Source organism: Peromyscus eremicus, chromosome X, assembly GCF_949786415.1.
Source record: "Peromyscus eremicus chromosome X, PerEre_H2_v1, whole genome shotgun sequence".
In the NCBI taxonomy this organism is placed as follows: Eukaryota; Metazoa; Chordata; class Mammalia; order Rodentia; family Cricetidae; genus Peromyscus; species Peromyscus eremicus.
In genome coordinates this window covers 95585245-95603060 of record NC_081439.1, presented here as the reverse complement: position 1 = coordinate 95603060, position 17816 = coordinate 95585245, and the positions used below count along the sequence as shown (strand labels likewise).

The 17816-nt window shown below is 42.4% G+C and overlaps 1 protein-coding gene across 1 annotated transcript; it reads left to right on the top strand.

Annotated features, from left to right (window-relative positions):
• The first annotated feature begins 3178 nt into the window (after nucleotides 1–3178).
• Nucleotides 3179–15364, top strand: LOC131900152 (periphilin-1-like). The gene is given in 4 exon segments (XM_059251520.1): nucleotides 3179–3548; nucleotides 14347–14416; nucleotides 14418–14943; nucleotides 14945–15364. Coding segments are annotated over 4 exon segments (1386 nt in total).
• Nucleotides 15365–17816: the final 2452 nt, after the last annotated feature.

The following is a 17816-nucleotide window of genomic DNA, read 5'->3' as shown; positions in this document are numbered from 1 at the left end:
CTCATCAAGTAGATTGCAACAAACTGAAACTCCAGATCCAGGGAAACCAATGCCCTCTCTGGAGGACATAGGTACCCCTCTACCCAAAACACAATAAGACTAAAAACAAACCTTTAAAACAAAACAAATAAAAAAACTTGAGAGACTAATTACAATGCAAATGCCTTTATTTGGACTACTATGTTGGTACCAGATTACATCACTTTTCAGAGTAAGATTACTCTGAAGTAAGATTACATAACACCCTTGAGAACTATAGCAAAAAAGATTGACAAAGGAAGAGAACATCGAGTCTGACATACATACTTTCCCTTTTGTGTGACCAAGTCTCCTTGTTATAGGTGTTACCTTTAAAAATCTATGGTACACTTAGCATTCTTTGCTCATTGAATCCCTATCTAAACTCTGAGCTCACTCTCTCCTCAAAAGTGTCATATTCAACAGCATTTCAGATTGAAAAAGAGTTTTGTGATAAAGATTACAAAATTAAAGAAGCATGTGTGGAATGGACTCATTGAAGACCAAATATTTCTTCTGATTTAAGCCTGGGTGTGAGGGGGAAATACAACTGTAGGGTTCATTTTCCTGAGTCTATGGTTTATGCTTTTCTTTTCTTTCCTTTTCTTTTTACTATCTTGAAGTCCCTTTAAATTAAGTCGCAGATAAGCAGTCTTGTTGACTGTAATCAAAATACTCTTAAATGTATAGAAAATAATCATGTAGAAAGAATACTGTAAAAAGATACTGATTTCAAGAATAAAAGAATGAGAAAACTTCTAGTCCATTCTGCACAGTCAGTTACTTCAGCAGATTTTCAGCACTACAAGTGAACAAGGGACACTCATCTCCACATGGTGTCTGCCCACAGTTCTCCAGCAAAAACTGGTTGAGCAAGGAAGGCAAAATGGCAAGCTGATACTGTTCCTAATGTGTCTGTCTAAGAAGTCTCAAGAGACGGACACCCTAAGAGTGCAACGGTACTCAGAGAGATATTACACAGCAACAGGAAATGTCAAGGGCAACATTCTAGGAGGAGAGAGCATGTGGTCAGCTGTGAGCATGTTCAGGTGTCCTGAACAGATCCCACTCGAAGGGAAAGAGGATTTGCTTGTTACTAAAAGTCTTTCCCCGAAGGCTGTCATGATGAGCTAGTCTTGTTAATGAAAATAAAAAGTCCTTTAAATGACCAAGAATTCCTTAAGCCATGAGCACTTCCTCTGGGAATAGCTGATTTGCTAATCATGCACCTGTGAGTAAGTTTGGTTCTGTTCAGATTGGTTATTTTACACTCTCTTCATCCCCCGGCCCATCAAACAGGCAAACACGGTCATGACCATCTTGGGTTTTACTTCCACAAGGTCTTCGGGAAGAGCATATACTCTGGCTTCGATTCTTTTTACCCATTGATGCTGCATACCTTCTTTTTGAGGAGACAAAAATTAAGATGAGACTTTTCTTTGTCCATGGAACCTTTGAAGTTTTTAAAAAAAGATTCATTTTATATAGCATGGAATGGAGGTCAAAATTTTGACAGATGATTGATGACAAGGAAACATTCTAAACTCCCATTTTTCATGTGGGACACAAAGTGGGAAAATATGAGGCCAGCTTGTGGATAAGAAGATCTGAAGATGCCATGGAAAGAGAGAGTAGGGCCCAGGCTCCCCTCTTGAGATGAACATCAACAGAACTTCAATTTGACAGGCTTGTAAGGACTGAAGACACCATGGGCAGGAGGCGTATGTTGGGGGTGCAGAAATTGAAGTTCTGGCCTACTCTTGATTAGAGGGCACATCACTGAATTCCCTTTGGTCAGAAGGAGAACATCGGAATCTCCTTGTACACCTGAAGATATTTTCTGACAACCTTGTTCTGAGAGAGATAGTACAGTCCTAGATGCAGATGCAGTGGGTCTCATAGACCCTTGTTCAGATGAAGAAGGTTCCAGAGTTTCCTTAGGAGATATTGATGGTTTCAAAATTTCTTCTTCAGAGACAGAATATCCCACAGAATGTTGGGAGGATATTGAGAGTCCCATAGACCCTGGGGTAGATGGCAAGGTTTCTGAAGTTCCTGGGGATTGGTCTGACATATTACAAATCTCTTTGGTAGGGGGAAAAATATCTGATGGGTCTGGCATAAGGGTGGAAGGTTGAGGAGTCTCCACCGAAGAAGGTAGAATTCCTAGAGAATCATGGGAAGGTGGTGAAGTTTCTATAATCCCATGGGTAGAAGATGGTATGTCTGGAGTACTTTGGGTACATGGCAATGTTCCTAGTGTCCCCTTGGTAGATCCAGAAAGTCTAAGATCCCCTGAATCAGATGATGACTGTCCTAAAGATCCTTTGTCAAAACAAGGACCTGGAGACTCTTGGGATGACAAGGGAGTATCTGGAGATGCTTGAGCAGATGATGAATGTCCAAGAGAATTTTGTGCTGATGTGGATAGTCCCAGAGCCCCTTGTGTAGACAACGCATTTCCTAAATAGATTTGCTGAGGTGGTGAATCTTGTAGGACTCCTTTCATCCAAAGACACTTCCTGTAAACCTTGGTCTGTTAGTGAAGGTCTTAGAGGCCCCATTTGAGATGGGGCAGATTTCACAGAGCCTTGATCAGATAGAGAAGATTCCACAGTTTCCTGGGGAATTGTTCGTGATCCCAGTATCACTTTGTCAGATAGAGAAGGGCCCAAAGCACCTTGGTCAGATGGGGAAAGTCTCAGGGTCTCTAGGAGAGAAGGGCCCGAAGCACCTTGGTCAGAAGGGGAAAGTCTCATGGACTCTAGGACAGAGACCAAAGTTTCCAGAGACCTACAGACAGATTCTAAAGTCTTATAAAGCTCTTGGTAAGATGGCAAAGTTTCTGATGTCTCTAGGGGCAATTGGGAAGGACACAGAGATCCCTCCAAAGGAGCCTGGATTCCTAAAACACTTTGAGTAGACGATGCAGAGTCTGTATAACATTGAATGGATGGTGGTGTTTCTCTTGCACCTTGGGTAGATGGTGATGTTCCTAGAGAACCTTCTGAAGATTGATAAAGTCCACATTCTCCTGGAGGAGATGAGGAATGTGCTAAAGCCTCTTTGACTGAAGAAGGTCCAAGATACTCTTGGGAAGATGTGGAAATTTCAGGAGGCTCTTTGGCAGATGAGGTGGTATCCCTAGCAACTTGAGTAGATGGTGATATTCCTAGAGTACCTTCTGAAGACTGAGAAATCCCACAATCTCCTGAAGCAGATGGTGAATGTGCTAAAGCCTCTTGAGCTAAAGAAGGGACTATACCCTCTTGGGAAGATGTGGACATTTCTGGAGACTCTTGGGCAGATGATGGTGTTTCCCTGGCACTTTTGGTGGATGACGATGTTCTTAGAGTACCTTCTGAAGATTGGGAAAGTCCACAATATGCTGAAGCACTTGATGAATATGCTAAAGTCTCTTGGGCTAAAGAAAGGCCAAGATTCTCTTGGGAAGATGTGGAAGTTTCTGGAGACCCTTGATCAGGATTTGAATGTCCTATATACTCTTGTGCTGCTATGGTTATTTCTCAGTGAGCCTATGCTTGATAGTGAATCTCCTAAATACCCTTTCTGAGACGGTGAAGGTCTTAGAGGTCCTTGGGCAGATCTAGACAATTTCAGACAAAATTGGGTTAATAATAAAGATTCCAAAGTCCCTGGTACAAGTGGAGTAGGTCCAACTGAACCTTCAGAAGATGGAGAAAATTTAAAAGTTTCGTGGAGAGATGTTGAAGATGCCTAAATTGGTTGGTCAGATTCATGTAGGCACACAGCACCTTGGGCAGATACTGAATGTTCCAGAGAACCTGGGAGAGGTGACAAGTTTCCTAGAGTCCCTGATGAAGACTAAGAAAATTTAGAAACCATTTGGGGAGATGGCAAACTTTGTGATGTCTTCTGAATATGTTGGGAAAGTCCCACATATCCTGGAAAATGAGGCTGAAGTGGTAGAGCACCGTGCACATCTAATGAAGCCTCTACAGATCTCTGGACATATGATGTGTCTAGACTAATGTGGGAAGATGGGAAAGTTCACAGTATGCCCTGAGCAGAGGGAGAAAGTCCATCTCCTGGGACAGATGGAAACTTTGCTACAGTCCCTTGATCATAAGAAGGCCTAGCACTTTGTGGGAAGATGTGGAAGTTTCTGGAGACCATTGGGCAAACGGTGAATATCCTAGAGACTCTTTCTCCTGGGAAAATTGGGAAGGTTCCCAAGTTCTCAGGGAAGGAGACTCGAGTCTCAGCTTGTCTTGGGCATATGGCAAAGGCTCTTTATTCCCCTGGCCTGCTGGTGAAAATTTCATAGCCCCTTGGGCAGATGTGGATGTTCCTAGAACACCCTGAGCAGAGAGGGGAGGTCTCAGAGACAATGATACAGGTGGAGACACTCCCAAATTTACTTGGGCAGGTGAAGAAGATCCTATAGTCACAGGAGTAGATGGGGAAGACCCCAAATCTCCTATTGAAGAAGTGGATATCCTTAGATCTCCATGTGTACATGTACAAACTTCAGGAGTTCCCTGTGAAGGCAGGCAAGGTCCTCCAGCTTCTTGTCAAGATAACAAAGGTCCTGAACTCACTTGAACAGATAAGGATATTACCAAAGGTCCCAGTGAAGATATTGTAGATCTTAGAGTCTCTTGTCCAGATGAAGAAATTACCATGTGCGCTTTTGAAGAAGGCATAGATCCGAAAGAATCTGCAGCTGATGAATCTGTTTGTTGACCCTTTTGGGCAGACTGCAAAGACTCAAGAGGTCTCTGGGAAGAAACAGAAGGTCCTAGAGTATTTTGTGTATGTGTGGAGAGATTCAAAGTCCCTTCTACAGACAGGAAAGCTTCCCAAAGGCTTTGGGAAGAAAGGAAAGGACTCAAGGTTGCCTGGGTAGATAGGGAAAGCTTCAGAGTCCCTTCATCAGATACCACAAATCCTGGCATAGCTGTCAAAGATTTGCCTGCACCTGGTGCAGATGATGAATATCCTGGAGTCTCCCAGGGAGGTGGCAAAGGTTCTAGAGACTCTTGTGCAGTTATAGAAAATCTTGGAGACCCTTGTGCAGTTTTCAAAGTTCCTACCATCTTTTGTGCAAGGTGGGTAGGTCCCCAAGACACTGGCATAGATGGTAAATGTGCTACTCTACCTTATGTGTGAGAGGATGTGCTTGAAAGCCCTTGAGAAGATGGAGGATGTCCTTCGGCCCTTTGTGTAGATGTGGACATTCCTTTAGTCCCTTGTGTAGATAGGCAGGAACCCACAGATCCTTGTGGTCAATGAGAAGTTGCTTGATTCCCTTGTTGTAAAGAGGAAAGTCACAGAGGCTTTGGAGCACAAGGTCGATACACTGAAGTCCCTAGAGAAGATGAAGTTTCCAAAGTACCTCCTACATGGGACAATTGCCCATGACAACTCTGTGTAGATTGGAGTGTTCCTAGGATGTCTCCAGAAGATGACAAGGATTCTAGAGTTACTTTGGTAGATGCTGAAGGACTCAGAGGAGCCTGGGCAGATATACTAAGTTCTAGAGGCCAATGATCAGAGAACAGAAGTGCTGGATCACCAGGAGCATGTAAGGAAAGTCCTCTAGGCATTTTGTTATATAGTGAAGTCTCTCTAGGACCATGGACAGAAGGAGAGGAATGTACTGAAGGTTCCAGAGCCCTTTGGAAGGTTTTCACAGGCAGTCTTTTCTGCCGTTGTAGTGAGTTCTTTATTCCCTTTAGAAGACAGCAAATGTTCTAGAGTCCCTGGAACTGATAGAGGATATTCCTGAGCATCTGGTGCAGATGGTGAATGTTCTGCATTCTCTGCTGAGGACAAAAAAGGTCCTTGAGTTTCATGGCTATGTAGGAAAGGTCCTATAGCTCTTTTGGAAGTTCCTGAACCTTGAAAAGTACTTTGGGCAGACAGAAAATATCTTGGAACCTCCTGGGAAGAAGTTAGATGTTTTAAAGCCATTTGAGAAGATGGCAGAGTTTCTACAGTTCCTTGTGTGGGTGTGGAGAGTTTTAGAGGCCCTTGGGCAGATAGGGAAGGACCCAGAGCCTCTTGTGCAGATGAACCAAATGCTAGAGTTCCTTGCATAGATAAGGAAATTATCAGAGGTACTTGGGCAGTTGGAAAATCTCCTAGTTCTTTCTGGGCACTTTGATTAGATCCCAGAGTCTCCGAGGTAGATATTGAATGTCCTTCAGTCTCCTGTGCAGATGTGGGCTGTTCTAAAGTGGGTTTTGCATAAAGGGGATCTTGCTCAGGCTCTTGAGTAGATGGTAAAGGATCTAGAGAGCCTTGTGCTGATGTGCTCAGTTCCAGAGATGCTTGTGTATATAGGTGAGATTTATCATCTTTTTTCAAAGATGGGGAAGGGGATGGACTTGTTCATGTTAATGAGGAATGTCCAGGAGCCATTGGGGCAGGTGGCAATGTGTGGCTCACTTAAAATATCTTGGAATATGTTTGGTTATGTTGGGCCCGATGATGAGACAGGATGGCCTTTTTGGCCAGCAGGGGATATTTGAAGCCCTCTTGGTCTGATAGGGACACTGTGAAATCCCCTTGTTTAAAGGGAGCATCTCTCCATCTCCTTTGGCTACAGTGGCAATGTGTAGGGCCCATTTCATAACAGAAGGTTTGAATCTCCTTTTGTGAGAGAGAATAGGTCTTGGACCCTCTACTCTAGATGTGGACAATCCTAGAGTCCCCTTGACAGATATGGGAGGACTCAGAACCCCTGAGGAAGATGGTGAAGGCGCTAGAGCCCTTTGTGTGTGTTGAGAAGGCCCAAGAGTCCCTTGGGCAGACTTGGGAGTTCCTAACACCTCATGCATATATATGGAACCCTCTAGGACCCCTTCTGAAGATGGCAAAGGTCCTTGAGCTCCTGGTATAGATGTGGATAGTTTTGTTTGTGCTTGGCCAGAGATGGGTGGTGTGAAGCACACTTGGGGAATAGTGTTTGCCGTAAGGCTTTTGGCTGTAAGGGAAGAGCTGAGCTCATTTTTTAGTGGTTGAGGACATTTAAAGCCCTCTTGCTTTAATGGTAAAGTTATGAAATTCCCTTGGTCAGAGGAGGCAGGACTCAAACTCACTTCAGCAGAATTGGGTTGCTTAGGGTCCTTTTGGGGAGAGTGGAAAAGTCCTTGACTGTCTTCATTAGAGGTAGTAGCTCTCCAGCCACCTTTGGCAGCTGTCAAAGGTGTGAAAGTCCCCTGGGGAGAGGTGGTGGGACTCAATCCATTTTTGGAAAATGAGAAATTACTGAGTCCCCCTTTTGGAGAAGGTTTGGAAGCCTCTGTCTGATGGGGCCTGTTGGAGGCCCCCTTGATCAGAAGGGCCTTGTCTAAAACTCTTTGGGAAAGAACTGGAACTGTTTGATTTTCCTTCGAGCACAAGTGGGAGGTCTCTGGAATTCCTGCGCAGATGTGGAATGGCCCATAGCTCCTTGGTCACATTGGAGTCCTCCCAGAACCTCTTGAGTGGAGAGGAATAGTTCCTGAGCATCTTGGGAAGAAGGGGAACATCCCAGAGCTCCATGGGTATGTGGGGAAGTTTGCAGAGATCCTTGAATAAGTGGGGAGAATACCAGTCCACGTTGGTCAGTGGGAGAGTCAGCAGAAGATGGTCCAGGCACTGTGTCATCTTTGAACTTTTCACTAGCATCTCCAGCACAGTGTTCTGAAGATGTTGCACTTACTCTGGTGTGCAACTGGTCAATGTCCATAGGCTTTTCAAACACAGTAGACATAGTCATGCTTCTTTTCACCTTCCTAGGTATGGGCCTGGTGGCAGGCTGTAAGGCAGATGGTCTGGGTTTCCTGCTCAGTGGGTTACTCCTGCACTCAGGAACCTCCCGCAAAAGTGGAACTTTTCCTCCCTTGTTCTCTTTCAGCTCTTTTATGGGGTCCAGGGTCTTCTTATTGGATGTACTCATTATAGAAGCCCTAAGACTCTGCAGACTATCTGCAGTCCACGAGTCGGGGACTTTGAATGTTTTGTCCTCATAGGGCTTCTGGCTCCTGAACTTGTGTCTAGTCAGTCGAACCGCCCTGGAGGTGCAAAGTCCCTTGGGTCTTTTATGCTGGTCCAGTCCTTCCCCCAGTGGGGTGAGGTGTCGTCATCCCTTTGTGGGACACCTAAGGGTGTCTCAGGTCAGGGAGGCTGGGAAAACCTTGGTCTATGGTCATCATCTGCTGTGGGATGTATGGCAAATGTGTTCCTGATTAATCAATAAAACACTGATTGGCCGTTGGCTAGGCAGGAAGTATAGGCGGGGCAAGGAGGAGAATAAAGCTGGGAAGTGGAAGGCTGAGTCAGAGAGACACTGCCAGCCGCCACGATGACAAACAGCATGTGAAGATGCCGGTAAGCCACGAGCCATGTGGCAAGGTATAGATTAATAGAAATGGATTAATTTAAGCTGTAAGAACAGTTAGCAAGAAGCCTGCCACGGCCATACAGTTTGTAACCAATATAAGTCTCTGTGTTTACTTGGTCGGGTCTGAGTGGCTGTGGGACTGGCAGGTGAGAGAGATTTGTACTGACTGTGGGCCAGGCAGGAAAACTCTAGCTACAATCATCCTTTTGGGGGACACTGAAGGGCATGGGAGGCTGGGAAAACTGTGGTCTATGGTCACCATCTCTTTGGGGGACAGTGAAGGTGGTCCCAGGCTGGGGAAGCTGGGAAAATTGCAGTCTACGGTAAGAGGGCAACGTCTGGGCTGAGGCTCACTGGCCTCTCTCCACACGTCTGGCCATTTAGCCAATAAGGTAGTTGAACAAGAAAAAGGGAAATGGGAAATTACCCCTCTCAAGAGGTAGGGAATATACTTGGCAATGGTGACTCACGGCAAGCGGCATCTAAGCAGTATCCTGTCAGAGAGGCTCTCCTTTCCTGAGAACTGCGGACATGTCCGGAAGAAGCACACAGAATTCGAGTGACAGTTGGTCTCAGCAATCCAGCAGCTCTCAGGAGGGGCCCTTGGAATGACTGTCCTCGGCCTGCACGGGCCAGTCCCGAGCTGCCTCACCTGGCCGTTCTGCATGCAGCTGCAGGGCAAACATCCAAGTTTTCTGAATGAGGAGGGACGCTGAGGACCCTCTCCTCTTCCTTAGGGTCACGAGTGCTAGCTAGTCTGGTGCCCACTGTTGGCGGCCATGATAAGGACTTTGGAAGGGGCACCATGATTGGGAAAGGCAAGGGGTGCTTAGGAGACTGTGCTCTCAGGTCCCTCTTGCACCAGGACGGTACCTGTTGTCAGGCTACCATCAGTGTTGCGGTGAGATCTGCTTGAGCCTCCTAACTGAGTGAGAAAGGGTGATCCGGACCCTTGCTCCTCAGAGCCTGCGGGCCAGCAAATCACTGCTGATTGTGTTAGGGAAAGAACAAGTAATGTTGTTTAAATAGAACAGAGGATGCCTGGAATTGATATTACAAATGCTACTCTGCATTTTTAGCATGGCATGTCCTGGGATTTTGTAGCTAAATTTGTGACAACATCTGTGAATGTCTTTCTGTATGCTGAAATACATCCCTAGATTGCTTAATAATACTTACTGCAATGCTCTTATTATGGAAGTACCTATTATATATAGATATTTATTGTGTAGACAATAAAAAGAAGAAAAATAGTCTCCTTAGAGTACAGATGCAAGTTGTTTTTCCAATACTCTTATCTGCTTTTGCTTAAGTTCACAGATTCACAACACAGACACAGCTAGACTCCCGAATGCAGCCTTAAACAATTGTTCTGTTTGTCACGGTTTACATGTTGGGTCCTATAACATTTACATATATGGATTGCTTTTGGAAGGTCATACAATCTTCTGAAGGCACCAAGTGAATAATGGTTGAAATTAGTGGCTCCCCATGGGCCATTCACTTTCATTCTAAAGATCTAGCTGTGGCAGAGTTGTATAGAATGAGTTTTGAAACCCTTGGTCAAGTTGATTCTTTGAGAGGTCAGATTTATATAGCAATTAATATACTGAGAAAGTGTATTTTTAAGGATATGGATGAAGATGTTATCTTACTGATAGAGAAACCTGGTTTGATTATTGCACATTTTACCAGTTTTCCTTTGAGCAATTTTGTTGTTGCTGGATGAAAGGTTTTTGTTTAATTATTTCAGTGCTGTATTTGTTTTTGTGAAAGATTTCTGTTTCCCTTTGCCTCCACAGACACTCAGGCTTGCACCATTCAGAAGCACTGGGGCACTTTCCTGTCCTCAAATTATCCTCCTGTGCATTGCCTTAGTGATTTGGCACATGCTTTCTCCTTGGAGTTTCTGAACACTTCACAATGCCTTCCATTGTTTAGCCCCAATTTATCCCACTACTTTCAATTTTAAATATATCTGTCTCTAGGAAACCCATTCCTTTCCTACAATCTGGGATAAATTGGCTTCTTGTCTAATTTTATAGTTCCCTGTGTTTATCTGAATACTATCACATATCATAACTCTCACGTATCTTTGACTCACTCATCTGAATTTCATGTTGGTCATTTGAGGTCCTTGAAAACATTGGATTTGCATACTAGCATGAATGCTGCTAGGCATGAAGAACTTGGTGTAGGGTAAAATGGACAGGAAATATGAATATCAAATCAGATAATATACACTTTTTGAGAATTAGCTTGGCAATTCTAATGTCAGCACAAAATAACTTTCTCTTAACCTCTGAGCCATCTCTCCAGCCCACAAAATAACTTTCTCGATTTATCTTACAATGACTATGTTTAGTTCAGGTAATCTATTTAAGATAAATAGGGTAGTTTATACATACATGAATGAGTGCTCTAAAATGGTAATATTTAAAAGAAATTTCAAGTTTTCCCTTTGATAAACTTGTTCTACTACAATAACTTCTATGCATAGTGAATTTAATAATGAAAATTCTCAAATATTATTAAGGACCAGCCTTAATACTATTCTTCACAGGGGCCCAGAAGAGATCCTGCAAACGGCAAGAATTATTTTTGGGGAAAGAATCCAAGTACACTGCGCTCTTAGTCCATTTACCTTATACTGTTACTTATACAGCTTCAGTTCAAACTCATGCATAGCTCCTCTCTTGCCTGATTTCTCGCTGCCTCTATCTACTGCCCCCTCTATGTTCTGAATTCTTAATTCTCTCATGTTAGTTTTACCCCAATCTTGGTCTTTCTCATCTTGTTCTTACCCATCTTGTTCTTCCCCATCTGGCTCTTCTTTATCTTCCATCTCATCCTCAAGTTCTCCATCTAGTTCTCCAGTCAAAATCCTCTCCATTCAAAATCCTCACAAAGTCCTCTCTAAGTCTCTGAGGTTTACAGTCATATACCCATGCAATAGTACTACTCTAGCTAAAGCCAGGTCACCAGGCTTGAAATCTTACTGAGTCATAAAAGCAGACAAGAGTTTTCCTCAGGCAGTGACCATCAGGCTTTCTTTAACAACTCAAAAGGGGAGTGGTAAAGGAGGAAGTCTACTAAGAGCTAAAATGGGTCAATATATCAGACAAAGTGAATTTATGTGCTCAAACTTCATTCCTAGAGGTGGTTAGGTAAATGTTAGGAGTCTAAAATGTTAGTAAGAATACCACTAAGGTTGTATAAGAAAGGAAGGTCTGAGCTTAATTTACCTTAATTCAGGAGGTTGTTTGACCCTGGATGTTTGATAGGTGTTTCAGATAAGATACACTGTTATGAGTTCTTGGAAGCATACATAGCATACAAGGAAATCATTGCAGGAATCAGCTAATATATATACAAAAGCTAAAATGTCACCAAGATTTCTTAAGCCACGGCTTGACCTTTAGAAATATCCTTGACTTTTCAAGGTAGTAGCTTTTGTGATAGTAGGTGAATTCTATTACATTTTCCTGTGGCTTACAGCAGTTCTGGTTTTTGCATTTAGTAAAAAAAAATAGGATAATGTTTAATTCTCTCTAGGGCAGTAAAAAACGTGGATAAATTTAAAAATGAAGATGACTGACTTGAAAAATAAAATGTAATGGTTAATTAATATGGATACCTAATATTTGTATCAATAATAATATATATTTATAATTGATAGTCTCTGTAAATGGTAAGCTGAGAATTAGTATAACTATCTAATAGGAATAGTTGTGTAAGTTAGAATATCTCTGTCCCAAAAAGGGAGCAACGGAATAACATAAAAAAATCTATCATTAACTAGTACCACATAATATGGTCAAGTGTGTCTGAATACTATGAGTCTCAGTTGTTATAAAGAAATGATTGGTTTGAAACATTAACTCTATCTATTAATCTCTGATTGGTGGTATTAATTTAGTTAAATTGTATTTTCAAGAGGCATTGTTAGATAAGGAGTTACCTGAGTTAGTCACGAGCATCTGTGCGGCCAAGGCTGCAGTTGAAGCTTACCTAGGGTATACATAGCAAGGCTTGTATACAGAATAATTGTCATAAGTACATGAGGAGAATGTCTGATAGTGTATATATTTCAGGATCATGGGCAGAAGTTATACAATAATAGAACATTTTTAAAGGGACATTCCACCCCTAGGCTGGAAAGTTCAATATAGAAAGATGGGTAAGTGACAAAGGCTGTAGAAATCATTCTTGGTTGCTTCGTGCTGATATGGGTGTGAAGCTGGGGGTCCTGATGGCTACAATGCTGTGGAAGCCCAGGAAGCATAGGCTCTATGAGACATGTAGTGTCCTGTCTCTTGAGCTGGAGGGTGGGATGCAGGGCTGAGCTGGGTAGCACATCCGTGTGGGCTGGAGAAAGGGGTGCAGACCTGCAGCTAGACAGCATGTCTGTGGTCCAGAGCATGACAACCTGTAACTCTCTAAATGATTAGAATTTCTGTATTAATGATAGAACATGCAGTTGAGGAGTTTTAAGGAAGAAACTATTTCTCGTAGGAGTATGTAGATGAGGAGTCTTATTAAATAAGAAATACAGAGCCAAATGCAGAGTTCAAAGCCCAAGAGGTCAGAGCAGTAGCTGAGAGCTGAGACCTAAAAACTTCCTGCCGCCTCTCGTCATGTACTTATGACACTTCTTGCCGCCACTGTCCTTTCCCTCAGAAAGAGACCTACATCCTGTGTGTCTTTTTATTGACTTTTTGTTCTGCCTCCTCATTGGTTGTAAACCCAACCACATGAGCTCCTCATCACTGCCTGTCTATACAGACCTCCAGGTCTTGTGTGGTTGGTATTGAGATTAAAGGCGTGTGTCTCCATGCTGGCTGTATCCTTGAACACACAGAGATCTGTCTGTCATTTGATCTGGATTAAAGGTGTCTGCCACCACGGCCCAGGTTCTGCTATGGCTTGCTATTAGCTCTGATCCCCAGGCAACTTTATTTATTAAATACAAATAAAATCACATTTCAGTACAAATAAAATATCACCATATTTCCCCTTTTCTATTTTAATAAAAAGAAAAAAGGACAAAAGTTATAACTAATATAAGAAAAACTATATACAATGTTATGACATTATGATTTTTCCCTGTTACATCAATTAATTTTAATTCATTTTACATTTGTTCAATATGTTAAATAAATATTGTATAAGCTTGTATTTTAAGGTACTTTATTTTTTTCACTAGTGAATTTTATTAGAATATTATGATTTTTTGCTACTACATAAATTAATTTTGATTCCTTTTACATTTGTTCACTGTTAAATAAATATTTTATGTGTTTATGTTCTTTTCCTTATATGTTTTCAATGTTTATTTATATATTATTTAATTTTTAAATTTTTAGAAAAGATAATACAATCACATCCTTTCCTTTTCTATTTCCTTCCCTTCCATATCATCTCCTCCTGGTTACTTTTCAAATTTATGATCTCTTTTCCTTAATTAACACACAACACACACACACACACACACACACACACACACACAAACACACACACCCATAAATATAAAACACAGCATTCCCAGTCTACTTAGTGTTTCTTGTATAAGTATATGATTCAGAGCTGACGACTTGATATTGGTAACCAGTTAAAAGGGTCATCCCTGGGGAAGACTAATTCTTTAGCAGTCTGTACTTCTTTGTTTAGGGGTGAACTCTATGAGATTTCCCCCTTTCAAGTGAGCATATTGATTGGTATTGTCTTTATTCAGGTCTTGTTTAGGCAGTCATATTGTTGAAATATCATGCGTGAAGCTTCCCTTTGATTTCTGGTTCCTACAAACTTTCCTCTTCCTCTTAATAATGTTCCCTGAGCCTTAGGCAAAGGAGTTGGGATATATATATATATATATATATATATATATATATATATATATATATGTGTGTGTGTGTGTGTGTGTGTATCTTAGGGCTAGACACCCCACAATCTAGCAAAGGAATGGTATGACTACAAGCAACTTCCACGAAAACAAGCGCCTCCTTGGAACCATCCCAGTGATGGCAACCGTTGTGCCAAACAGACCGCCTCTGGGAGACAAGAGACCATCTCTGCTAGCCAGACCCGATGAAGGAAGCTACAGTAGATACTACTGTCACGTGGATTACCAAAAAAGTGATGAGGGCCGCTGTTTTTCTCAGAATCCAAGAAGTGGCCCACCCTACCAAAGAGGCCCTTATGGCTACCGATGGTCAAGAGATGAGTATGCCACAAGCCGACAGCCTCAGTACAGGGTCATGAGAAACGGCTTTAGAAGAAGACGTTTGTATTCTTCCCATTATTCAAGACAACGATCTCCCCATAAATGGGGCGCTCCTTTTTTGAGAGAATCACGTGTGGGCGGGAAGGACTCCCTACCCAGCAGATTTGGCTCCAGTCTCAGCAGTAGAAGCAGGATGCGCTCCTTCCATCAGTCTCGACATCGATGTAAAGAGAGAGCCATCCAGTTTTTGAAAACATCAAGAGATACTGTGCCTTCAGGTTCTTCATCCAAGGTGTTAAAAAGCCCCAGCCGGCTGACTGAGAAGGAACCAGGCTGATGCTGCAAGCAAGTGGGCTAATGAAAATCCCAAGAAGTCAGAAGAAAATCACTTGGCTGAAATGTCCGAGTTTGAGACGGGATCCAAGGCACCGTTATGTATCAACCAGACAGAAGAACCCGAGTCCAACACAACAGCTGGCACAGAATTGTGTGAAGACAGCCAGCTTAGCAGTCGCTCAAAAGTGATTGCATCAAAAATCAAGGAGATTGAGAAGGTTTACCGACAAGTCTGTGAAACTTTCGGGATGGTGGTGGAAAGGCTGGTTGAAAAGGATCGTTCCTTAGAAAAATCTATACAGTTTGCAATGAAGCAGAGTTTGCATGAAATAGGTGAGCAACATGTTGAAGAACTCAAGCATTTCATTATGGAGTATGATAATTCTACTCCAGATTTTGGAGGCCCTTTTTGAGAAGAATTAGGGCTCAGTTCAAACAAATTTTTAAAGCTTCTAGATTTTTCCCTTTGGACTTTTGAAATCCTTACTATTTTGTGATGAAGAGAAATACTTTATGATAACTGACCCCGTTGCTAGTATCAAATAAACATCTACAATAGTTTTTAAAGTCTCTTAATTAGAATGTTTTCCCTATGTGTAGAATCGTCTAATCCATCTTAATACATCCCCTCCCTTCCAAAAATGATGTTCAATTAATTTTTTAATGTTTGAAAAGGCAGTTCTGGAGAGAAGCTCTCTGTACTTAACTCATGATCAATAGTCTTCCATGATGTGCTGGTCTCCGGGGTATAATTTGTAGTTAGAGATCATTCCAGGTTGCATCATAGGCATTGTTAGCATTTTGAGTTGAGTTTCACTTGTTGCCTGCTTTTTTCCTGCTTTGCAACTTTCAGTGGTGTCAAAATATGCTGTCTTAAGGAAGTAGAACTTAGCTGTCTTGCAATATTTGCTTTGAGAATAATTCTTCTTTTGTATAGGAAAGAAGCACTTAAAAAAATCTCTAAAGGACACATTGAAACAAAACCTTCTTCTCAAGTCATTGAACTTAGTTTGTCTCTTCTATGAAGTGAGGCTCCTAACTGCTCTCTCTGAACAACATTATAGATAAGACCGATAGGAGGGGGTAACTTGAGACAAAGATGCATTTTAATTTGAAATTTCTCAGAAAATCTTCTGGTAGTGATAAAAAATTAGACTATACAACAACCTGGAGTTTTGTTTTAGGCCTGTTCTTTATTAAAGAGGGACCTGACAAGGAGCTCATGATTGGGATAAAATGATAGATTTCTTGGTTAGTTTCCGTGATCTTAGTTCTGTAGACTTAGAGAATCTCCCTCTTCACATGTGTTATCATAGAAACAAGGCAGAATAAGGCATCACACCACAGGGAATGTGCTCTAAAAAGGCAGTTCATGAGCTAGGAAACAAGGAGGACCCTTAGAGGGACACATGGATCACCTTGGGAAGGAGAAACAGAGGATATCTACATGAGTAAACTGGGGGTGAGGGGGGCAGTGGGGGAAGGGTTTGGGGATTGAGAACATGGTTAACCTAGGGAACTTGGAGTGGGAGAGTAATGAAAGAGATGTCTGGATAGAGGGTGTCATTATGGGTCTAGGGAAAAACCTGGTGCTAGGGGAATTTCCAGGAATCCACAAGGATGACCCCAGAATAAACTACTAGCAATAGTGGAGAAGGTGCCTGAACTGGCGTAACCTGGTTGTCAGATCGATAAATATCCTGTCATCATAGAGCCTTCATCCAGTAACTGATGGAAGCAGGTAAAGAAATCCACAACCAAGAACCAGGCCGAGCTCCAGGAGCCAGTTGAGAGAGGGAATAAGAATGAGGAAGACGAGGTCAGGATCATGATGGGGAAATCTACAGAGACAACTGGACCAAGTTCGTGGAAACTCACGAACTTTAGACCAACAGCTGTGGAGCCCTCAAGGGACTATACTACCCTCTGCATGCGGGAGAAACTTGGTCTCTTTGAGAGGCCCCTGGCAGTGGGATCAGGATCTATCCCTGGTGCATGATCTGGCTTTCTGGATCCCATTACCTGTGGTGGGACACCTTGCTCACTCTTGACGCATGGTGGAGGAGCTTGGTCCTGACTCAACTAAATGTACCAGGCTTTCCTGTTCCCCCATGGAAGGACTAACCCTTTTGGAGGAGGGTATGGGTCGTTGGGGGGAAAGGAGGGAGGAATTGGAGGAGCGTTGGGAGGGTGATCTGTAGTTGGTATGTAAATTGAATTAAAAAATTAAAAAATAAAGCCATTTCGTGTACCCAGGATAAGACCTGGTCCCATTGCCTGCGGGTGGTATGAGGAGAACTTGCGGGGAAGCGGGAGAAGGGGAGGGAGGGAGAACTGGGCTTTGTTAAGTAAAATTAAAAAAAAAGTATATAAAAAAATAAATGAATAAAGAAATGTGGCAAAAGACATCAAGGCCAGCAGAGCTCCCCTCAACTTGTAAGTGAGTCAGTGAAGAGAGAGGAGACAATTTGGACATTACACTCACTTCTTGATCCTTCCCAGCATAGCACTGAGCCAAAATACACAATTTGGGACAATAGGTACATTAAAAATCATGGTTTGAATTACATCTCAATTTGAAAATCTCCTTTTTTTGAGTCAAGGTTTTACAGTCTGGACCTAGGTAGACTGGAAACCATTGTGTACACCAGGCTGTCCTCAAAATCACAGAGATCCCCCTGCCTCTGCCTCCTGCATGCTGGGATTAAACACATGTGCTACCATCCTCAGTATTCTCTTCCTTATGGCCAAGATGTAAGAGGTATGATGCATACTTGTAGGCAGAGTTTTTTTTCCTTTGGGCCTCCATCTCACAATTTAAAAAATGACATGGAGACATACTATTAATAATGAAAAACTCAGCCT